Raw genomic sequence first — 26,663 nt, forward strand, 5'->3', positions numbered from 1 at the left:
AAATTTCGGTTCACATCTCCCAATTAAAATTTGCAAATATTGTTTCATCAGTGATCATTTCATATTTAAGAAAAGAAATGAATGTGTAAAGAATTGGATTTTATATCCATGGAATTAGTTCGAAAGACTTTACTTTAGTTTTATATAACAAAAATATGTACTGTTTTTTATATTAAAAAAATGTGTACATTTTGTAGGTTGCCAAAGTAGTGATTTTGTATTAAAATATCATACTGTGGCTTTGAGAAAAGATTACCAACATGGTAAGTGGTATTTTCATTCGAGTGATTTCGTTTTGTTTCCTATATGCGAGTATCTAGCAGTTTGTTAACGGCAATGAAAGTTAAATTTGTGGCTGTCAGGAAGAGTTAAAATTTGTCATTCTTTTAATAAAAATAATTACAATTATCCCAAAATTTGGTATTCAGAAATCATGGAAAAGCATGAGAGCTTCATCGAGCTTCGTCAATGATGATCCCAGGAGTAACCAGACATTTAGTAGGCGTTTGTATTTCTTCTGCAGTGGCCCTGGCTCCTTAAGCTTGTCTTTAGGAACATTTAAAAGCTGAAACAAGTAGCAAGAACACTTCAGTACCAACCAAGCAACATATTAACGCAGGAAATGTAGTAATAATGCAAAGCATTGTCATTAGCACCAAAAAGTACCAACTACATTATATATTTTGTTTTCGAGTATCAGACTAAGTCAACAATGGGGGAACTCTATTCTCAACTGAAACTGTCATTACGCCAACAAGTCCATGGAAATTGGCAGCAGCTTAGATGATGAAATATAGCACCTATGACTACTTACTTAAAACTGCCCTTTTCTAATAGGTAATACAAGGTAGACTCCGATAACTATTACTTCAGACTGGAATATTTGATAATGGACAAAAACAATGTACAATGCAAACTTTATAGCCATTTGCACCTAAAAGATTTACAAAGACATGATTATTAGTTAAGTTGTAATATATGTATGCCTTAAAATAGACGACAAATCCGTATGGCTGTCTACATATCAGAAACTTGTCTGACTTATCTTCAACAGTCTCAGAGTATGTTGGGAATAATTTAAATTGTTGATCTTTAGCTGGTGTTGTGGAAAAGAAACTGTTTTTGGAGAGTTATAGATGGTTTTTGGGGGCATTTGTTTAAATTTACCAAAAATAAAAAATAAAAAGCTAATTTTATGTATCTAACAATTTAACTTGGGATAATTTTTTAATGTTTATTATATGTTAATTTTCACAGCTATCTCACACGTCCTTAATGTATCCCTTTTTACAGATAATAGGATCATTATAATTATCTGAATATAACATTTTATCAATTCAGCTATGATTAGGAAAACATATTAGGAATCAAAATAAAGAGATGAAAGACTCCTTAAAAAAACTCTATGGAGGATGGGAAACTACAAGAACCACATTCGTGTCACCACGAGGTTTACACAAAAACCAACACTTGCTTAAATATTATAAGCTAATCTTATAAAAATATTTTTATTTAATGGAGGACAATCAATTTATGAAAAATTTTAGATGTACTAACCTCTTCATCCTTTTCCTGCTCAAAAGCCATTCTTAGGCTCAAATTTAAGGCAGCGTGGTACATCTCATCCAGTACATGTTCCCAAAGCAGAGGTTTATTGACTTTCCACATCAAAATAGTTATTTGCTTTACTCCCGTCGCAACTACTTTCTGTAAGACGATTAAGTTGTGAAAAGATGAAATATCAAGACACACTGGTAAACTCATTTCTAAAATGTTTATAAATATTGAATAGATAGACCACCTCCATATACAAGTAATTGTCCTTCCATAACCTATATAGCAACTTTGGAGCCTCCTTTTTCTCAACCAGAGTAGATGCTGCTATCTACAAATTAAACAGAAGCACTTAAAGGTCACAGCAACACTATAGAATGAGTCCATTGAATTTCTTTATTATTAGATTTGAAAAAAAAAAAGGAGGATTATGTAATTCCTGGCAGAAACATCAGTTTATAAATATTTCATTGGATTTCCGTATATGCGAAGCATCATGGAAGACTGTCAACGTGGATGAAGTTATTACTCATCCTAATCTAACAGCTTTTGCATGAGATAATTGGTTATTTGTATCTCAATTAGAAGTGGTCCATGTCTAAGCGTCAATAATGGAATCTCTTTTATTTTAATGAATATTTGCTTATTCATTGTAGAATATTAGCTTTCCCGATTTTTGAATAAATAAATTAGGAAATAGAATTATTGTGTCTTAATTAATGTCATGGGCATGTAATATATATAGACATAGAATGAAGGAAATCTTCAAAGAGAAAATTTTTGACATAGTATCATCCCCGGTTTCCTTCAGCGAGATAGCCACTCTTTTCTTTCTTCTTGGTGGCTCCTAGTTCCTGTGGGTTTCATGCTCTATGATTCTAGTTCATGGGGTTTCTCTCTTCTTTCTCGGTTATTGAAAATTCGATGATTCTACAGAAAATTTGATGGTTCGCTTTGACAGGAAAAATGATCCCGCTTGGGCATTTTAATTCCAAATGTTTGTGCAAAGGAAAAGATTCTTGGGTCATCTTGATGAGTCTTCTACTGTACCCGAGGCCCAACCTTAGTTGATTACATAACCTATATAGAAACTTTTTATGGTAACTTGGACGAAGATATTTACATGACTTCTCCTTTGGTTTTGTTCTCCTCATCTATGTAAGAGCAAACGTTATTGAAGGGCTACCTACAAGCTCCTCAAGCATGGTTTGAAAAGTTGAAAAGTTCCATTCTACTGTCCTTGGTTTTTCTGTCTTGTTTGCTGATATACATTGTATATATTGGGAATAAATATCTGCTCATTCATGGTAGTATATTAGCTTTCCTAACTTTGATTAAATAAATTAGGAAATAGAATTATTTCATCTTTATTACTATCAATGGGTATGTATTATTTAAAGAAATGAGCGGAATAAATGAAATAACCAAAGGGAGAAATTCTGACACTAGGTGCAAAATGTTGACGTGGGAGGTTTGATCCTCCATCCATATTACATTAATATGGGTACAGTACTATAATCCATTACATAATAGAGCAATTTTTAAAACTAAAGGTATGGGTGTACACTAATATAATTTTTAAATAACACAAATGAAGATATAAAATATTTAGAGATAGCTGGGAGAACATTTATAATATTTCAAACACCCCTAAATGCCATTACTCAGTTCAAACTTTAAAACTCATATGGGGTTACTGCAGTGAACAATAATCCAAAGCATCAAGTTAATTGGAGTAAAATCTCAAACTGTCAACATCAATGAAAGAAGACTGACAGAATTACAATATTTATTAGCAAATTTAATTTTAACTTCATTAATGAGTAAATCACCTGATCTGTGTCATGAAAACAACCATCCTTTGACAGTAGCCTGAACATTCTGTACGCATCCCTTCCATACCTTTTCAACACAATTGACTCAACCTGCAACACACGGAACATAAAATTAGACAGTTTTACACAACCAAAATATGTATGTGTTTGTATGTGTGTGTAGTGCAATTACTAAACAACACAAAGATTAAAACCTCTTCATTTTGAGCCCGTTCAATAATTTTCTTCAAATCTGAAAAGGGAAGAGTTCTGAATTACAAATCACTAAAGGAATCATAAACCAGGACATTAAAAGAGTTCTTCGAAATTAACAAATAAGAAAAAAAAAAGATAGATGTTTTATATCAGAAGTAGTCTTCCATGAGGAAAATATCAACTTTACCAATACTATATGCATCATCTACAATCATCCTCTGTGAACAGCCCAACTGACTAAGGGAAGCTCTGATACGATCTATAGTCATCGTTCGTCCTGTATCGGTCTTCATCACCTCTGCTGTAATTGTATCAAGCGACAGGGGAACTGAAACATAGGATAATACAGCATAAGTCAATACATAACCATGAGATAACGGTGGTGCCATGGACGTCTTTCTTTTCTCTATATGGTCAAATAAAAATCCGTTATAACAGAAAATTTACAAAAGTGAAGGGAGGTACGGAATCCTTCTTAACAAAAGAATAAAACAGAGAACAAGGGAGAGAGAATCAACAGAACAAACTACATGATCCAACATATCTACTAGGGAAACCCATTTAAAGAGGCCGTATGCCTCCATCTATCTAAAACAGAAAAATTACAAAAGAGAAGAAATGATAGGGAATCCTTAATAAAAGAACAAAATAGAGAACTAGAGGGAGGGAGCAAACGGAACAAGATGCACCATACAACAAAACTACTATAGAAACCCCTTTAAAGAGGCTAGGCCATATGCCTCAATCCATCAGTTCATCCATCCATCTATCTATGGCCTCATTACTTCCTCCAAAATCCCAAGAAAGTGAAAAACACGGATTAGTTGTTCAGAGACAGTTCACACACAACAGCAATCTTGTCACACTAGATGGGTCAGCTACATAGATTGGGTTCAGTTAAAAACTAAATTACCGAGTATATTTCACCATGAGATAATTTCCTCAAAGGCCTTTTGTGTTTTCCCTCTATTCTTTCTCAACAGTGAAAAAAAAAACCCAATCATAAAGCAAGGAATCTGGTTCACCTGAATTCTCCATTTTCACCTTTTTTTCTACAGTTTTTGTGGCCTCCAATACTGCACTTAAGACAGTAGCAGTTCCATCATCATGCTGAGTTCTTATATTCTCAATCAATGCCTACAATATGCATAGAATATTTAATTGTAAGCTTCTGAAAACAGTAAGCAGACAAAAGATTAAAAAAATCATCTCAACCAATTCAACACAATAGCTTATAAATATGATATCCATGAAAGCTTTACAATCGTTTACTAAAACAATTAAAAAGAAAACAAAGAGCACATAAACAAGATAACAAAACCTCTATCGTCACATTTATCGCACAGGCAACAGCAAATATAGTAACATCAACAAGGAAAAATAAGTAAATGTCAAACTGCTTTACAGGAAACAATACATAATGATACATTCATGTAAATATAGCCGCCCCCCAAAACAATGAGCTTCTTCCTTTAGCTGATTCCATAAATTCATAAGTAGGAAAGGTAACATGTGATACAGATTGATGCTAACTTTTTATCGCAAAGATGACTATTGAACATAGGTTCAAAAATTTTGTCAACTTAAATTTGACCAAGCCAAATGTTAAAGAGCAGTTTCAATCAACAAGCAATCTGTGTGATTTCATGCTTTGTTTATCCAGATTAACATTTATTATTGATTTTTATTCAAAACTTTTGACTATCACTGACAATCTAGTATGCTTTTATAACTCCGAAGCTCAATACCCTTTCACAGTAAGTTAAATAAAAGAACTGTACAAAAAAGGTCAAAATTCAAGGAAAAAGGTAGACTGGGTAGTGATAGCACCATGTTCAGATAAGAAATCTATTGTAATATCTACCTTATGTCTAAGATGACGAATAAACTCCTCAAAATTGGCACGCCAAAGAATTTCCTCCTCTTTTTCTGCACCAAATTTTGTATGACTTAAAAAAATTATAATTGTACGAAAATTTTGTTAACTGAAAACAACTAAGTTGATCTGATCACATAAGATGACAATAGTCTTACCATCATTCTCTTGAACGCTAGCAATTTCATCATCATCTGAATTTGTTTCTCTGTCAACTTTAGATTTCATATCTGCAGTGAATGAAAATCTGATTGCATCCCCAGGCACTGCTGCTTCTACAACACGCTGTTCTAATGTCTCGGGTGGTTCAAATATCTGAAAGGTATACATTACAAAGTTTAAAGTGTTCTCAGAAAACTTTATTATCAAGCTTGCAAGAGTGAACACATTGCAGTTGCAACTTCAATAAAATGGTAGCAGAATATTTGTGAATTTTGAACTTAATAGCACTTATTTTACTAAAAGTAACTTAAACAAGAAGAAATAAATGAAGGATCATTGTGCATACAAAAATCAACAATTAATTGGTAAATTGATCTCACCACTATATGTTAGAGATCTCTAGCATCGACTGGGATATAACTAAATCATAATATATATATATATATAGATATATATATATATATATATATATATATATATATGTATGTATAAAAGTGGAGTAAATGTTACCTAACAAGTCAATTTTGTAAGGTTAATTTAAGTATAAACTCACTTACTAAAATGATATTCGAATCATTCAAAACCTATCCTGGTTAAATTCAATAGGACTGTTGTGTCACTTCTATTAGGCTCCTGTTAGATCACTTCTAATCTCACACTTGATTTAAATAATAATAATAATAATCAAAGGAAAAAAAAAAAAAAAAGCGCTTCACTATTCCTCAACATAGCTGTTAGTGGAACCCCATTAGAAATCTCACGTGCTCACACCCAGTAGACAGCAAATGCCTCTCACCCCAAATCATTAACCAAAGATCACCCAACTTCCTAAAGAAATTGACCTGAGTGAGCAGTTATTTACCTTGGCAGCCTTAGCACCCCGCTTCCTAGTAGTAGTTTCTTTAAATGAGGTAGAAACAACCGGCTCAGGGGCAGGGCAGCGTTCGACAAGTCGAGCTGTTAAAAGTTTACTCAGTATCTCTCGTACAACTTTTGTATCCACGGCATTTTCTGCAAGTATATCATTTAAAATAAAATAATTTGAAAGGATTCCTGATTTTGCGAGATCCAGGTGAGCTCAACCATGTTTTATATACAGTAATTTCAACATATTATTGAGAGTCGATTATATGTTTGATTAAAATGAATATCCTGTTCAATTATAGGCCCAGTAATATATCACCCTTTAACATAATTTAGAAAGACTCAGTGTAGTTCTTTGTGTATCATTACCTCCAATTGTAAACCAACTACGCCCTCTCTTTATGTACAACAAATTTAGTAAGTTGTATAAGATGTACCATTCTTATAACCCAACCCAAAGCAAACTACACTGTTAGTACATGTACCTTGATCCAATCCAAACATACCTTTAGTATTCATAGTTTTAAAACCTACCCGCAGTTCCCTCATCTGATTCACAAAAAGGAATTATGACTATATGATTTAGTCGTTAGGTTACACAAATCTTAAAAGAAAATATGTGCGGATTTGTGTAAAAAATATACCTTTTGTTATAATTAAATCGACTAATATAAGCAAAACAGCACTCGACCTATCAAATGCATCATAAAACACTTGCCTTTCCCTTGACTTGCTCTGTCAACCATTTGTTTCAGGGTAAGCCTACCATCGCGAAGCAAACCATCGAGAAGTTCCACACACTGCAAAACAAGTGGACAATACTGAGCATTTTAAGCCATAAAACTAAAAGCTTCAAAGAAACCAATAAGGATCAAACCGACTTCTTCATCAAGCTTCCGCGACACAGTCTCCAGGAATTTGGGAAATCTCAATCGGTGGATTATGTTATCAAACAACACCAAGTACTGAGTTCTAACTCTCAATCTGTCTGCGCCATCATCTGCATTCATAATAATTCAGAACATCATAATCAGCCAATGACGCCCTAATGGAGAAGTATTCGTTGCAAACATTATCACTACAGCTATGAAGTCTGTTTTTTAAAAATTATTTTACTCCAACATGTTTATTGCAAGTATACAATGATAATTAAAAATAAAAAGAAAAGCAAAAAAAGAATACAACAATGGGATTAAACAAAAAAAAGTGTTATGATACCATCATCTTCAGGAGCAGAAACAAATGCTTGGCAACAATTGTGTTGAACTAAGACGAGTAGGGAGTTCTTGACTTGGTCCTTAGTAAGCTCCGAGTAGCGAACCAATTGATCCAAAGTGAGGACTCCATGACTAAATAGATTTTCGCATACTTTCTGCACACACAAAACTTCAATATCAATGCCGATGCAAAATAAATCAGAGAGACGCGAAAGTGAGAGAATTACAGCGACGAGATTGCCGAAGTGATTGGTGATGAGGTGGACGGCCAATTTGATGCCGAACTGTGTAACCATTTTCTTCAGAGAGAAAACGGCGAAGAAGCAAGAAATTTGAGAATAATAGGGAGGAGAAAGGCGCGGGAAGAAGGGGATTTAGGGATTTTTAGAGTTCGCTAGTATTCTACAATTGATCAAGTCCTTTTAGGGTATACTAATATCCTGGCAGTTTTTTGTAGTTCGGCGGTTAAAATCTTCTGCCCTTAATTCAGTAGATCACGTCTTCGATTCTCCCATGAAACGGTTTGCTTGACCATCATTATATTTAGTTTTCTCCATATATAATTTTAAAATTAACTCAATTGAGTTTTTAATCTTTTATAATTTAGTGAATTCTGAAAATTTTAAAATTTTTTAATAGTGTTTGTGTGAGGGTTATCTTGTATTATTATATTATTTAGTTTTCATTTCATGTAATTTTATAATATTATAATTTTATAATTATCCATTTAACCATATCACTCACTTTTTATCATATTATTTAGTTTTCATTTCATGTAATTTTATAATATTATAATTATCCAGTTAACCATATCACTCAGTTTTTAAGTTTTGAGAACTCAATCAATAATAAAAATTTATTAGATACTCGATTAAAAGTTCTTCGAATTATTAGGAACTCAAAATTAATTAATTCTCTTTTTAATAATTAATCATTTTCATTTTTATAATTGTTATAATATTTAATTTGTAATTATATTTTTTATTTATTAATATCTTAAAAAAAAGATAAACACTAATATTAATCATAATAATTACCAATTAATAATTTTTTATGTATTAAGAACACCTTCTTAAATTTGAACTCTCTCTAATTTTCTTTTATATTGTTTTTCTACTGTGCATTTAAAATATACCTATGAATACACTGATTTCTTATGTTTTAAAAAAGGTCAAATATATTTTTGATCTCTTAAATTTAAGTGAAAATTTAAATTAGTTCATTTTCGTAACTTTTGATGAATCTAGTCTTTTACCATTAGAAATGTGTGAAATTAGTTCTTTTATCCTAATTTTGTTAAGTTTATTTGACTTTTTTATGACAGAATTTCAGTTGTTTATATAGTTTGGCACATTTCCGTCATTTCAATGTACAATTCTTTTAATTGTTCATATCGTTTGACGTATTTCTACTTCAATGTACACTAAACGTTAAATAAACTTAACAATTTTATTAAAATAATAAAATTCATGCATTTATAAATAAGAGAATTAAATTGATCAAAAGTTTCAAAGAGTAACTAATTTAAATTTTCTCTCTGAAAGTTAAGACACCAAAAACATATTAGCACCTTAAATCATATCAAAAAGATTTTTAAAATATCAAAATAAATGTATTGTTAATACTAGGGATGACAAAAATATTCGTGCCTACAGATATCCGCGGATAAAATCTGTGGCGGATATATCCGCAGGTATTTATTACCCGCGGGTAGCAGATATTTTAATATCCGCGGGTACATGTTACTCGCAAAAAAATTAAAATTAAAATTTAATTTATATTTTATTAAGTTAAATTTAATTAAAATTAAAATTAACAGTATATTTTATTATGTCAAATTTAATTATAATTAAAATTTAATTTAATTTATATTTTATTTTTATAATTTTATATTATAAAATTTATAAATTATTTTTTTTAAACATTTACGGGTATCAGGTATCCACGGTACCCACGGGTTTCAAAATTATCCGCGGATATTTTTTAAACGAGTATCCGACAGGTAAACAGGCGGGTGACGGACAAATTTTTTTTTTTTTTTGCGGGTCGGGTTGTGGGTAGACACTATCTATACCCGATCCGACCCATTGCCATTCTTAGTTAATACTCAACAGATGATAACACAATCAAACCAAAAAGAAGTGTTGTTTATATATATATATATATATATATATATATATATATATATATATATATTTATTTATTTATTTATTTACAAACATCAAGCAACAAGATGTCAAAATAACAACATTTTGAATTTATGTGTGTTGTGTTCTTTTCATTATCTTGGTTCTTTTGAAAGTGAATTTGGTGCATTAAAAGTTTTAAAACTATGTCTATTTCACGAATCACAGTTACTAGGATTGTCAAGGTAAGATAAGTTCACCCAAGATTGAGTTAGTTCAATCAATTTATTTTATTGTAAACTAAAAAATTTATAATTTGACTCGATACATTGCTTGATGGACTTGTTCAAGACATTTAATTCTTTTAATTTATTTTATATATTCATTGAAATATAATCAAAATATATTAATTCGACTTAATTTTTATATAAAGTACAAATAAAGTTGGTAATTCCAAACATTATTATTATTATAAAATGGTAGTTAAAAATTAAATATGTAATTTGACAAACAAATCAATTAAACATGTAACTTGTTCAAACATGATTCAACAATATCATAAAGTATTTCAAAACATTAAATTATCAACATAGTAATTATAAGTAATAACCAATTATAAAAGAACAAATTATTAAGAAGGTATGTTTAACTATGTTGCAAGTTTCTGATAAATTTGAAAGCTTTCAATTAAGTATCTAATAGATTTTTGTGGTTGATCGAGTACTCAGTAAATATAATTTGTTCACAATCCGTTGTTAAATTATATTATTGTGTTAACCGGTGATGTGACTGTTAAATGATTGGCGTGATTATTATGTTGTTATGTCACTCTAGTGACTTGTCACCACATATCATCTTATTATTTTATAATTTATGATTTTATAATTTTAAAATTTATAATTATATATTTTTATATTTTTAATTTAAAATTATATAATTATAAAATTATGATTTTATTATTTGAAAAATTCTTATAAACTTCTACCTTGGGAGAGACGGTTTATTTAATTGCATATTGAAAAAAAAAATGTTTTAGAAGTTGGTTTTACATTTTTCCAACACTGAAAATTGAATTCCATTAAGGTAAATGTTGGGATAATTATAATGTTTATTTTTTTAAATAATATTTCTGAAAAATAATAATTTTAAAATATACATTTAGGTTAATGGTTAACGTAGTGGTTATAAGAAACTTGTTGTAGGACAAAAATATAAAATAAAAATTTTAGTTAATACAAAAGTCTTAATGCAGAACAATATCATGTAATTAATAATTTTTTGAAAAATTAATACATCATCTTTTATATCCATAACATTTATACAAATACAAACTTTATAAAATAATACTTTATTTAACCAAATAGATTTTTTGTTGTTTATGAGAGAGAAAAAATCTTGCAAATCCTTAGACAATTATAATTTTATTATTTTAATTTGAAGTTGTATAATATAAAATTATGATTTTATTATTTGAATAAAAAATAAAAATATACTACAATTTTATAATTATACAATTTTAAATTAAAATATTAAAATTATAAAATTATAAAATTTAAAATAATAAAATAACATATGGTCACAATTGAATAAGACGACAATGTGATATGGCAAAATAATAACCAACGGTCACATTTGTTAACTGAATTTTCTAATTCAGCCGTTATTATTTACTATTTTAAATAAATATAAATTATTATTTTTTATTATGCACGTTTATGTACATTTACGTACATTTAAGGATTTTTTAGTGCTACTGTGTTTCTTGTCTTTTTTTATCAGTTGTAAAAGTTAAGCCTATAAACTTGACTCCTTTTCGCTGGGGAATAAGTAATATACAGAGGAGTAGTGTCCTCTGATTCAAATCATCTCTGTGAGTTAACAACATCACCCACCTAAGAACAGAAAAATTAACTGTGGTGATTCAATTGACAAAATTAAACTTATTAAGTAATCAATTCTTAATTAAAAGTTTATAAATTTAGTAGGAATTTAAAATATAATTAACCCAAAAAAAATGATAAATCAACTTTAATCCTAATTGAATTTGTTTAACCCACGAAATTAGGTTTAATTTGTTCTATATTAAAAAAAAATATTTTCCAATCCAATCTGGTTCAAATCCACAGTGAAATTAATTAACTTAAAATTTTTAAGTCTTTTTAAAAACCTAAAACCTGGTCTATTATGATAAAAAGTTTGAAAGAAGAAGAAAGTAGTCATGTAATAAAATGGAGGTAAATAATAGGTTATATAGAGAAGAATAGATATTCACGATGTAATAATATATTGAAAAGTGTAATACTTCCTGTACTTGAAGTTAGAGATTCCATGTATTGCAAACTAAAAGACTTCCTGAACTCCAAAAACATTTAACTATCTCCATTGTGGAGTGTAAAAATCATATCCCACAATAAAGAGGCAATAGTGGTTGAATTTTGATTACATAAAGAAATGTAAGATTCCTTTATCAAGTTTGGAGTCTGAAAGTGTAAGATGTTGAGGTTTGATTCCATTGTAAAGCCTTGTTATGTGCCGTGCTTTTTTCTTTATTTGTCTTTGCTTTGGTAGAAAGTTGCAACCATTTTTCCTCTTCATTAGTTCAAAACTCGTAATAAGACCGATTAAGGTTGGACCAACAAAGATGTCAAAGGCTATGTTTGTTAATTATGTGCCTAAGTTTTTATTTGTTTGAAGGTAGAAAAACAATATTAAGATAGTGAATAGAGTTTGAAAGTGGTGGTTCATAATTTCTTTGTATGTGCATAGTTTGGAAGAGAAGAAATAGTAAGGGATTGAGAGAGGGTGTTGGTAGCCAATTAGTAGCGTGTAATGAGTAGCAGACAGAGAACTTTTTTAGAGGGAGACTTTAAAGGGTAAGTTGTAAGGAAAATCTCCGGAATTGCGCCAAGGGTAGGTTAAGTGGGTCATGGCAAAAAGTCTTCTGTTCTTCAGTTGGTGCTGGACCTGTCCCAAGGAAAAATACACCTCACAAATACTTATTTTAATTCTCAGGACCTAAACTTTCTTTTAATTTGTCTTATTCAGTTTTCTTTCTCTTGACATGAATCAAATGACTAATAGTGAACTCACCACTATGATTGATTTGGTTAATTCACTTGAAACGATGTGTTATTACATCGGTGAAAGTTTAAATAAATATATTCTCGATCCTTCGATTTTTATATGATATTGAAAGTCGATGAAGTAAAAGGATTATAATCATTATTTTTAAAACTTCAAAATTAAATGTATGAAAGTTGAAAATAGAGTTAAATTCTAATCAAACATAAAAACAATATTTAACCAAAACTAGATTTAAGGCTGTGTATCAACTAAGTTATTATTTGCACAAATAAAAAAGGCGGAATAGTGCCAATGATTTGTGTGACCGAAAGAGGGAAAATGGGAGGAAGGCTTCCCTCGATGCATGAAGATTTGTAGGTGTTTTATCACTTTTACGTTTTTACACTTATTCTTCTTCTTCTTTTTTTGTGTCTGAATTGTTGGATCTTTTCAGAAAAATGATTACAGGAGAGATATAATATTAGTGAGATATGAATTAAATCCACATATAAAAGATTGTCATTCGTGATAGAATTGAACAAAAATTTAAGAGGGATTAAATTATATTTTTATTTATAAATTGTTTTTTCTAATTAAAAAAATATTTCCTCTCATCATTTTCTTTACTCAAAATAAAACACATGATAGTATAATCCGACAAAATATGACAATAATATATATGAAAGTGAAATAAAATTTATTATCAACAATAATATATTAAAAAAAAAATCAACTTTAATCATAATGATACTTTATGCTATACAATGACTTAAAATCTTCAATAATTAAATCAAAACTAAAGTTTGTTGTCATCTCCCTTTAAATATAGATTATCATACTATTTGTTAAGAATACAACTTCTATTTTATTTCTCAACATGATATTGATTATTTTTATTGCAAAAAATAAATTTCAATTGTATTTATTCTAACCGGAAGAATCATGGTATGAACCCCCCATTTTATATAAGTCCTTCGTACTTTGTCCATTTGATTTGGTGAGTATTGTCAAATTTGAGGACGCTTTCCCGTATCACAACGACTCACGTTGTAAAGAATCTTCAGATGCATTGTATGTAACTCTAAAAACTTTAAACATTTTTTTTCATTTTCTTCAATTCTTGGATTCTTATGAAGTTTCTAAAGTTTAGTTGACGTAGATACATTTGAAAAAGTTTTTTTAAACTAAATTAATATAATTAATAAAATAATATATAAATATAATTTTAAAGTATATATAGATTTAAAAAATAAAAAAATAAAAAACATTGGAGGAGTCGTTACTCCTCTTTGTCTTTTCAAAAACCATTCCTGATTGACATCACTCTTAAGTCAAAACCTTAAAGGATAAATATACTTCATCCATATTTGGTGCTCAACTTTTTCATTTCTCATTTTACTCAATATAAAACTTAAATACAAACTTTAGATTAGGAAGGTCATACGTGCTTCCTTCTCCAACAATAAAATAATTAAAATATTAATAATAAACATTAATAATAAAATATAATAACAATGTAAATAATTTTATATATTACATTAAATATTTGATTAAGCTGAAAGCAGTTATCCGATGATGAACGAAACATACTATCATCCATCCAAACACATCATAAATCTCCCTCGTTTTTCACTATCTTTCGTGAACTAAATCTTGTGTACTTCTAGTATCTGAAGCTATTTCTGTAGGGTCCTAATCCCAAGGATTTCCGATTTTGACCAAACGTCCTATGTACTTTGGAAAGGTACCTACCTGCTATGTCATGCACTTCTTTCTTTTGAGCCAACACTTCCTCACTCTACCACTATCCACTTCGTAAACAAATTCTTCACCTGTATGCGATTGTGCTTTCATCAAAATAAATTCTTCAGTTCCTTACGTGTGCCATTCATCACATCGTCTAAGAAAAACACGTTCTTTTGTTGCACCCAGGATTTCTTTTATCTTAAGTCAAAAACCAACTCTTGTTACATTTTTCTAGTATTATAAAGGTATCAAGTTGCATATTGATTAGTGTTTCTCTCTTTCAGAGTTTACATATCAAGATTTTTCATATATAACTTCAGAAGTGTGGTGTGGGTTGCATTGTTTATAATCTTTCTATGGTTTCCAGTTTATTGTTCTGACATGAACAACGTGTCCTAATACATAAGTTAGATATATTAATATATAACAAATTGGGATCGAATAACATTGCAATTTTTATTATCAGATAATATATTTTATATTTTAGTTCAATTTTAAGGGTAGATTGTTATTGTTTAGAGGGTTAAATAGCTTTCCCTAAACATGTCTAAGAAATTGAAAGTTTTAAATTTTAATAATGAATAGATATAATTATCTTAAGTAGTTGACGTTAATATGTTAAAATGCATTATAGTCTAATATTTGAGTTGAAATGTATCAAATGATATAAATAATTTAACACCAACATAAAATGGTGTTTGAAAAAAAATTTAATGTAGTTGGATTAGGAGAATTATATATTCATTTTCAAACGTTAAAAAATAAATTATATTAAACTTTAAAAGAAAAATGAATTTCAATTGTGCATATCTAATATTTTGTATCTTATTAACCGATTAAAAAACATTTAGAATATGATTTTTAATATAATTATAATAAAAATTTTCTTTTATAGCGAAATTTTCCAAACTTCATTATTAAACGTTGATTTTTTTTTTTCACTTTATTGTTCAATTCTTAAGAACCGTTAAGATAAAAGAGATCAATCACGATATCTAAGTGGTTATTAAAAGATAAATTAGTCTATTTTATTAATTTAGCGTCAACTTGATATGATTTAATAATATAAACAACTAAAGGTTTATAGAAAGAAACGATAAAAAAAACTCTGCGTGGACATAATCACTCGATTGTGTTGTAGGACGAAGAGTTGTGATGATTTTGGTTCGTTGATCGGTAAGTTGTTTGAATTCAGCTAGAATGTTAAATTCATCACAAAAATTGAAGAAACAAGTCATCAAAACAATAAATAAATAATTTTAATAGTTGACCCCAACGATGTGCGTGTGTAATAATCATGCATGCATCAAACATAAAAAATTAATAAAATAATTACACACAACTGGTAATATATTGAATTCTAATTATTTCAACACAGTGGGGACGTAATACTTGATAAAAATAATTTTTACCTTATTTTTTCATCAGGTCAAATTATTTTTTGACAATATCTTAAAACACTTATAGATGACGTTGATAAAAAAACATCAAAAAATGAAAGAAAAAGAAAGATAATATTATTAATTTGGGAATAGCTTAAATGAAAAGATAGAAATCGTAAAATAGTAGCTACCATTTTCCTCTCTTCCTTCCTCATTAATAATAATGATAAATAAATGGCTTTGCTCTTTCTTGTCCTCCATTCCCACTCATCTAATAATTTATTGTTTTTCAACTCTTATGGTTTTTGGGAAATACAAACCTCTTTTTCATGTCATGACCATGATCATTAGTCTGACTTTTCAAAAAAGAAAAAATTATATATCGACAAACATTTCTTTAACTATATAAATTAACGAAAATAATTTTTTAACCATTAAATTTTAGCAACTTTTTTTATAATATGAGATAATTTTTTTAAGTGACTTTCTATTTATATATTTTTTAAAATTACTTAAAAAATATTATTTTTTAGAATATAAGAAAAAATTGTCAAAAAACTTAGTTATTAAAATATTATTTTTGGATTGAGTTAATTCACAAACATTGAGTCCATTTAATGAGCAGTGAATTGTATTAATAATTACAGGACCGACAATATAATGCAAGATTATTTGGCTTTTAAGGATGGTGAAGGTTGCTATCAAACAGCTAATGGTGTTGGGAAGAAGCTAGGCATAGTCTTTTTTGATAATGACACACATTGCTCCTACCATTAGAATTTTCCTTCATTATGTGTGCTTTTGCTTTATGTCCTCAATGTTTCATCCAAAACCTATTGCAATATTTAATCAATCCCATACTCACTCCTATTCTCTTCACTTCTCTCACCTTACCCTTAAACCTAATAAATTATCAAAATTTCATAACTTTACTATAAGAAAGCTTAGATAATAGATTAATGTTTTTTATCAGAAATATTTGTTTTTGTCGGTCATCAAAACAAACTATATATTTTATATGTTATTTAAGTATTTGTTTAACGAAAGACTTAAACTCTTTATCGTGTATCTATCTACATAATGTAATTATTAAAGGTGGTTGAGTAATTTGATTGTTTGAAACATTTTGTTTGGCACCTTGATTTGAGGTGAGTCGAAGTGCATGTGAGAATTGAAACAGGTAGAGGATGATGCATGGAAGGCATGAAAAGCCCCACCATTATTTTACTTTCCATTTACCGTGATGAATGATGAAGGAGCCCACAGTTTGGTTTTGGAGTAGCATATATAGATAGATATATCGAAGGTGTTTGATGAAGAACCAGAACAAAAACCTTATTGTTGGTGGAGACTTCCAAAGGGATCGCATTGATCTAAGTCTTGCATTCCCATGCAGTTCTGGTTTTCCACCTTTTTTTTACCACTGCTTCACTCTGATTTCGATCATGCGATCCCTTAGGAATTTTCCATCGCCCTTAAATCATTTTTCTCCATCCAACCTCTGCATGCATCTATCATCTTCATCGTTCAGGTAATTTCTTCATCTTCTCCTCACTTGGATTTTTACTTCCTTATCTTCGGAGCTACTTTTCAATGTTGCTGTTTCAAACACACACTTTCTTAACTCTGCTTTCATAAGATTATGGTTTTTGGTGAGATTTCGAATGAATTATATATCCATTATCAGTTCGTTTTAGTTAAATGAATAACGCTGTGTTTTCATATTAAAACAAGCTAACATCTCGTTTAATTCGTTGTGACCAAGATTCTAACATAGACGGTTAATTGGAGTTATGAAAGTTAAATAGAATTTGAACAAATATAATGATTTGCAGAGAAAGCATTGAAAGTAAAGTTTGCAGAAACGTAATGACCTGAATTTTGTGGGGAATGTAAATGGAGAACTTGAAAATATGTAATAAGGTCAAAAGCAAATGAAAAGTATACAAAAAGTGAATGCTTAAATCTTAAATCAAAAAGTAAGTAAATGGAACTAAAGTGTGTAAAATGTAGATCGTTGAATCAAGATTAAAGAAAGGATATAGAAAGATAATTGTTTTTTAGAAGAAAAGGGAGCAATAAAATTTCAAACATTTGAAGGAAGTAGTTCGGAAGAAATCTGTAAATTAATTACTACATTTTTAGTATTATTTTTTGCAAAGCTCAGTGACTGCATCGCAATATTATAAGATTTGCAAGATTATTGAAAGGATATGTATAAAGTTATTCTTAGATTCAACTTATAAAGAATGAAGAATTATTGGGTATTCTCTCCTTCGAACCAAAATCACAATGATATACTATACAAATTTTTTCAAAGATTAAATTATATATCTTGTCTTTTCAATTCACTTTCTGGTTTTGGGTGGTTTTCAAATTAGGATATATTTATCAATCTCTTCAATTTAATTGATAATTATGTTCATTATTTTAATTAAGGTTTGAGATTTAAAGAGACGGACTCAAATAAACTTTCATTAAACGCATTCAAACGTTTCTGAAAACATTTTGGTACAGGTGACTTTTGTTTTGATTATTTTAAAATTTTATATTATCAATGTTAATATTTTAGAAATTAATATTGTGTTTGGATAAGAAAATTTATAATTTTTAAGATATTTAAATATATTAAATTTAAATTTATTTAATTTTAAATTGTTTTATTTTGTTAATATTTTGTTCGGATAACAAAATTAAATTTATAAAAATTTAAATTTTGTTATTTGGATAAAGTATTTCATCTACTATTAAATATAAAAAAAATAGATAAATAATTAGTGACTAATATAAACATTAATTTTGTTAGTAATTAAAATTTTCGCAGCTAATATTAGAGATTAATTTAGTGACTAATTTATAAATAAGTTATAATTTTTTTATTAATAATAAGATTATTTTAGATATCAATAATTTTTAGTTTATAAATTAATTATCATAATATTACATTTACTAATTATCTTTTGTTTCTAAAATTAATCAGACATTTTTCTTGTAATGTGTATGTAATTAATTATCTTGAATTGTTCTACTTATTTTAGAGACGGTCACTTTTTTATGATAATTACTCATGCTCACTCCTTGTACTAAGTTAAGTGATTTTCTTTTGTTTGCTTATTTTTTTAACCAAACTTTGATACTGAAAGTTTAATATGATATATTTATCACATTAGAGAAAAAAATAAAAAAAAAATGAAAATTATAAAGAAAAATGTTTACATATATAAACATGATATGTATTTTGAAAATTTTCATATTCTTTATACATGTGACGTGTAAATTGATAAAATCAAATAAATTGATAACAAATGACACACTAAAGCTTATTGTATATTTGTTACAATGGTACACATAATTACAATAGTATATGGAATAAAAGACATATAAAGGAATTTCAACATAAGAAAAATAAATAAACTACACAAGATAGAAAAACAATGAAGATATCACGTATTATAGAACTACATAGACACACATGCAAACCTCATACACACAAGCACATGCTTATTCACAAACTAACTCAATTGACTTAAATGTACTGATGTTAACATATCTAAATACATGTGGTGTCATTGGATAAAAAAATGTATATCTAAATAAATGTTTGCTTTGATGATGAAAATCTGACATTTACTCACTAATATAATCACAACTTAAGTTCTACACACTACTTCTGAATGAAATTTAAGCCATTAGTTATTTAACATCCTGTAATACAACTTTTATGCAAATCAATCTACTTAACTTGGTGTAAATTCATGCATAAATTGATTATAATCTCTACTATACCATCTTTACATATATTAAAAATTATTATTTTATAAAAAAATAATTTAATTTTGAATCTAATATAATTTTACACATATCTTAATGATAAATATGTCAAACTCAAATTTTAACGAACATAATTTATATACAAATGATTCTAAATCTTAACAAAATTTATTTATTTAATTTTCTTTCCAAACCATTATACTAACCTTATATTTTTCAATTACATCTTTATAAACTAATAAAAAAAATAAGTACGTAAAATAGTCATAGTAACCCCTGAATCATATATATCATAATTTTAGCTGTACATACATCCACTTATACAATCCATCGTATTAAAACTATTATATCAATGATTTAATCAATAATGTAATATATTATAAGTTAAAATTGTATAAATTCATTATAGTAACAATTTATACGAAAAAAAAAAAAAACTCATTGTTTATGGTTTGGATAGGTTTAAATAAGAAACAGAGGGAGAGAGAGAAAAAAAAAAACAGGAAGAAGAAGTGACATTTTGGGATAAAAATGAGAAAGAGATTTTTTTTTTTTTTTTTTACATTATCTTTTATCTATTCATATATAGGAAGGGTCTGAGATATACGTATGTCACATCAATTTTGAACACGGGTGCCCCATATGACAATGGTAAACCCATCAATCAAACATGTCGGTTAATCAGAATTTTGTTCGCACGGTTCTGTTCTGTTCATACTTCATTATTATCCTGTCTCCACTCTGTAGTTCACACTTGTAACTTTCAACCACAGAGACCATGCACGTGTGGTGCTGTCACTTAACATGTCCCATAATTTTCACAACCAAAAAACAGGGGAGAACAGAGAGGTACAAAAACCACTCCAATAATATACCTTCTCCTCCTGTTTATATCCTTTTTTATCACATTCTTTAGGATATTTATCATAACCTTTTTCTTCCTGTGAATACACCTGATACATGATCGTATTCTGATCTCAATGATCATGGGTAGGTGCTAAAATTTACATGCATGATGTGTTCCAACAGACATTGCGTAGTCACAAAAAGTGAGAAAGCAAAGTTAGCGTAGTTGCAGGGCTCTGTGTGTGTGCAGTAACTTGAAAATCTACTTCATCTTTTTCTCCTCTGTCTCCAATTTGTGCAGTTTCACTTGTCATTTCTTTCATTTGTTTTCTTCTCTCGTGTCAGGTCAAATCCAACCCTAGCAAAACTAACCTTTCAACTTTTTTTTTTCTTCAGATGTATGTTTTGTTAACTTTTGCAATTGTATGTTTGGATTGAGTTTAAAAAAAATAAAAGCTGATTTTACAAAATTATTTTTTCAAGTAATTTTTTTTTTGTATATAGAGTTAAAGTATTCTTCAAATCAAGTTTAAAACACCTTAGTTTATATATATATATATATATATATATATATATATATATATATATATATATATGTGTGTGTGTGTGTGTGGTCAAAATTTATAGCCACTAACCTTAAAACATTTTATGGTATATGATAGTTCAAATTTTATCATTTTATGAGTAGTCCTATAATATTTTTTAGACATTGGTCACAAATGTGAAACATAGTTAGTTACATAAGACTTCACTTTTAAAAAAGCCCAAAGTTGAAAATTGAAAGTCTTTATTGTAGTGTGTGAATGGTAAGGATTCGATTGCTCAGGTCAGCCCACAAATACATCCTGTAGGTGGTGAACTTATTTGGCCATGCATATTAAATTTAATTCATTCTCATAAATAAGATAGTTGGTTTATTTTATCATAAATTCTATTTATGTTATATTACACTTTTAGTAAGGTTTTTGGTTGTTATTTCTTTTAAGTAAATATTTTATAAACCGAATTTAGTGTAGAATAAATATTAAGAACAAAATTTAAATTTGAAATCAAAGAGAATAAGAAAAGACGGGTTGAAAATTCACTCGGTAATTGTTAATGATTTGATGTTAGTGAAATATTAAGCGGAGATGAGTGAGATAAATAAGTTATAATAAGTTTTTAAGTTGGTATCAAGTTTATTATATATAAATTGACCTATGATTCAACATTCGTGGAATTACATATGTGAGGATACATACCAAATTGTTTTTAATATATTTATCGGAAAAATTTAGCAATTGACGTCATTTGTGAATACTCGTGGATAAAATGTTTCAAAGGTGAAATTTTTTTGCAAGATGTGTAAGAAACTCACATGGTTCTATATTAAAAAAAAAAATAAGTAAAATGAATAAGTGTAGTATAATACAAATTACAAATATATTGTTTTAAGTTTTGAATCAGAATTAATCCTTTTTTGTATCTCTATGTTAGAAATTCAGCAGTTATAATAATTATCCGTTGTTAAATTTGTCTACATATAGTCATTGATGAAATGAAATTTGCAGATTTTTTTTATTCAAATCACTTAAATAAAATATTTAGTAAGGAAAACAAGATGAAGATTTGTCTATAGTTAGTGGATTCATATATGAAAATAACTACTTTAAGTGCTTACGTCGAGTACATAAATGAAAAGTTTAAATATCGAGTCAAATAATAATATCCAGTGAAAGTGCTTGATATATGTCAATAGATGTCAAAATTGATTTTTATATTTGTTTCAATAGTTAAAAGTTCCAAATTTTTAGAATAACTTTTTTCTAAATACTAATTTACTCTTATGTTTTATGTGACATGATGATATATGTAAATATAATAATTTTACATACTTTTTTGGATTGATTTAAAGGTGAAGTATGAGTTAACCGTCGAAAATGTAAATATAATATTCTTATTGATTGGTTTATGATATTCAACTCATAAATATTTGTTAACCGTCGAAAAGTATTTAGAATTTGATTTATATATTTTTTATTTAAACTTATGAAAATGAACTTGTTTAAAAAAAATTTAAAAATTAATATTTTATAGTTCAATTAATTTAAATTTATTCTTTTAAAAAATCAAATTTATTGCTACTCATTTTTTCATACAATTTGATTAGAATTATACTTTAAAACTAATTATTTTCAATTTTTTTTATGGGACCAGTAGTAAATGATTAGAGGGACAAACCCCAATCCAATTGTCATTCTTACGAATATTTATTTTTATTAAGAAAACGAAATATAACAAAATAAAAGATTAAATAAATTTGAAAACAAAATAAAGAACATAAATAAAAATGTTAGAGTGAATAATATATGATTCCCAAAGTAAGTAAATCATATGATGTATAAAAATCATTTCAATTAAATTGTAAGAATGTACTTAAATTTTTGAAATATGACTCTTAAACATTCACAAAAAAATTTATCATGTATTATAAAAATAAAATAGTAATTTTTTCTTAAAAATATTAACAACTCAATAAACTATTAATTAAAATAAGTAAAAGCTATAAAAAAAATCTAAGAAATATAAATATACATGAAAACAAATTAAGACCTACTATAAATATAAATAAGACGGTTTCCACGAAAGATATAATAAAATTATGTAAAGAAAAGTGAACAGTCCCACGTGTTGAGATTTGAGAGCATGAAGAAAGAGAAGTTTGAATAAGGTAGAACCTTCCATTCCACCCACCCTGCCAAAGTTAGGTTTTGCCAACATTATCTCCCTAATCGTGGGAACACATGCACACTAATTTTACTCTTAGTCTTCCCAATTCTTCCGCAGACATCGCTGCCAAATTCTTTTTTTTTTTTTTTTTATTTCAAACTTTTTTCATAACTGCATATAATTTCACATCTATATTAATTCTTCAAATGAATGAATATATATATATAATTAAACAAATATATCTATTAAAACGCATATTATATAGACACAGGCAAATTCTGATGTTCATTTGAAAATGATATTGTGTTTCAACCATGGACACAAAATGCATGAATTCTCACCTCCGTAAAAGTTATACGATGATGAGGTTGAATGAGTTGTGATCCACTTTAACAACTTTAATTAGGCCTCCCTAATTACAAATCCATAAAAAATGTAACACGTCTTGTGATTTTAGGTTTATACCATAACTTTGAGACACGCATAATAAGATGTTAAAGATTATATATAGTCAGAATAATTACTTTTTTTTTTTATGATGGAAAAACACTTGTACCCGGAAAATTTAAAAGAAGATAACGAATAACAAGCATGAAAATACTTGAAATTCTATTAAGATAGAGAAGATTGAAGGATTGGAACACAAACCAATTGATTGAATGATTTATTTTGATTTTTTTTGAGAAAATTCTTTGTTTTCTAAATATATAAATAACTTTTGTAATTTTTAATATTTCAATTAAACCATTTATATTTTTCGCATGGAATATGTCTAAGTGCTACTCCACCTAACCACATTTATGTAACCGGTATCACCTACTTGTGACTAAAACATAATAAAAAAGGTGATGATTCTAAGAGAGGCATTCTTTTTTGATTGTGCATTTATTGAACATTATCTTGAGGTAGGAATGAGAACTGGGTGGAGCGTCGTGTATTTCTATTCGACCCTAATAAAAAAATCGGCTCGTTACCTGTTTCGTAATTAATAAGGTATTTGCTTAAAAAATATTTGCAAGTTTTTTGAAAAAAAACATCCTCGTAGATATTCAAAAAAGTTATAAATTTTTAAAATAAAATCTAAATAAATTACCGAAAACATATAAAATATGATGAAAATTAAATTAACTATAAATTTATTTTAATTTAGTTAAATTTAACCGATAAAATATAAATTAATTGTTAATTGAATTTAACTTACAAAAATAAATTAAGTTTTAATTTAGTTAAATTAAACTGATAAAATATAAATTAATTGTTAATTGAATTTAATAAAAATCAGTAAATTAAATTTTAATTTTAATTTTTGGAAGTAATAAATATGCAGATATCGGTAGTCTTCCTTCTGTTTAAAAACATATATTAAAATATATTAAATTATTCCATTACTCACAAATACCTGATTCATTTATCCATTTACTACTTGTAACAAATTTTATTTGCAGATACATGCAAACATGTGTATTCCTCAAATGTAAGATTATATTTCTATTGATATGAATAATCCGATAATAGATAATATCGTAAACAAAATACTTCACTAGAATTAAATTTGATACCATATTAAATAATGTGAGTAAAGTATTTGAGAGGCAGTGGATTACATTTTCAGTAAAAGTTAATTATCTACAAAGTCATTGTATAATATTAATAACATAATGTTAAAAAAAAATAATTAATTTATGTGAAATTAAATCAAGAAAACAATAGCAACATTCAACATTTCTCAATTAAGAAAACAATAGCAATATTCTTTATTTTTTGGCATCAGTCTTATGAAATATGCATACACACCATTTTTTTTATTATTTTAAAAATAATCTTTTTGATACTAAAACCATTACTTAATAAACATGATACTTAAAAGAAAAAAAATAATTGTAAAGAGAACTAAAAGAAGAATAAAAGGTGGGTATATTATCTGGTTGTATGAATTCGTTGAAGTTTGAATTCAACGTATTATACTGCTTTCTAATTTTGGGGAATTTGGTTATGAACTTAAAAAGACCAAACAAAAATATTGAGATTTAATACTTATAATGATTAATTTTCTTATGTCCCTTGACATTTAGTGTACAGTTGATCATTTTCCTTTTAATTATAGATTAAGATAATAAATTAGAGATTATAATATTTAATTTGATTTAATATGATTTTTTTAAAATTATGGTTTCAGTATGTCTAATAGTCTGAAAGTTAAGATTAAGAGTAATTTAAATTTATTTTCATCTTTCGGAACTTTTCGAGGACAAAATAATAAAAGAGCTTCTTTAAAATAGAGAATATATTGGATGTAGTAATTATTAAAACCGTCGTTCCTCTCTCTCAACCAAAATGGAAAATAATTTCAAATACAAATGTACTATAACATTATACATTTAATATAAATTATTTGCCAACTTCATTTGTTAATCATTTCAAAAAGTGATATGTTATAACATATCAACAAGATGATATATATATATATATATATATATATATATATATATATATATATATATATATATATATATATATATATATATATATTGACACATGAAAAATTAATGCATGGTTTTATATAAGTAATACGATAAAACTAAATTTTGTCAATCATTTATCAATATTTGGTGTGTATCCTTTTTTTTCCAGTCCAAGATTTTGATGAGATTCTATATATATTTAAATTTGAATCCAGTCCAATCAAGATTCACCATGGAAAAAATTGGATCAATATAGTTTGTTGATATATATTCGATTTTAATAGTTAGAGAAGAAGTGAAAGGATATATCAAGTGATAATTTAGAAGAAGTGATATTGAAAGAATAATTCCGTTAAAAGGTAGTTAAAAATAGTGTGTGAACATAATTACTTGAAAATTGTAATTTTGAGGATGATAGCGTTGGTAGTTGGAAGGAAGTTGCAGGTTAGCGGTGATGTGACAAATGATGGTGGAAGACTAAAATCTGAAAGCTCCGCCACTCATGCCGCTATTACTTCACTCTTCATCAAACTTAATCAATCATCAACCAAACAATCGAGTTTACTGAATTTTCAACTACAAACACTTGAAAACAAAGTACTTTTCAAAATAACAGATTTACTTTATATGTATCTATTTGATAGATTTTAATTAATATAAATAGATTAATTGAATTTTGAACTGAAAAACTATAGAAAGAAGCATTTTGAAAACAGTTAAAGTAGTCTTCTCTTGATGATCCCCTAACTTGTAATTCACGTTGAGAAGTCCACATGCTCCTTTCCGTCAAAACCCACAATTCCTATTAAAAAAATCCGATAATTCCGGCACAAAACGCACTATAAAATGCACCAC

The 26,663-nt window shown here is 27.7% G+C and overlaps 1 protein-coding gene across 1 annotated transcript; it reads right to left on the reverse strand.

Annotated features, from left to right (window-relative positions):
• Nucleotides 1-362: 362 nt before the first annotated feature.
• On the reverse strand, nucleotides 363-8,202 carry LOC114190410 (DNA-directed RNA polymerase III subunit RPC3). Its single transcript, XM_028079280.1, has 14 exons — nucleotides 7,931-8,202; nucleotides 7,705-7,858; nucleotides 7,368-7,486; nucleotides 7,205-7,286; nucleotides 6,485-6,633; nucleotides 5,619-5,775; nucleotides 5,449-5,513; nucleotides 4,610-4,721; nucleotides 3,772-3,912; nucleotides 3,584-3,621; nucleotides 3,387-3,479; nucleotides 1,802-1,885; nucleotides 1,558-1,707; nucleotides 363-565 (listed from the first exon to the last, which is right to left on the reverse strand). Exons 1-14 carry the CDS (start codon nucleotides 7,997-7,999, stop codon nucleotides 425-427), a joined length of 1,554 nt encoding a protein of 517 aa, XP_027935081.1. The 5' UTR covers nucleotides 8,000-8,202; the 3' UTR covers nucleotides 363-424.
• Between the last annotated feature and the right edge of the window lie 18,461 nt (nucleotides 8,203-26,663).

Source organism: Vigna unguiculata, chromosome 7, assembly GCF_004118075.2.
Source record: "Vigna unguiculata cultivar IT97K-499-35 chromosome 7, ASM411807v1, whole genome shotgun sequence".
Lineage (NCBI taxonomy): Eukaryota > Viridiplantae > Streptophyta > Magnoliopsida > Fabales > Fabaceae > Vigna > Vigna unguiculata.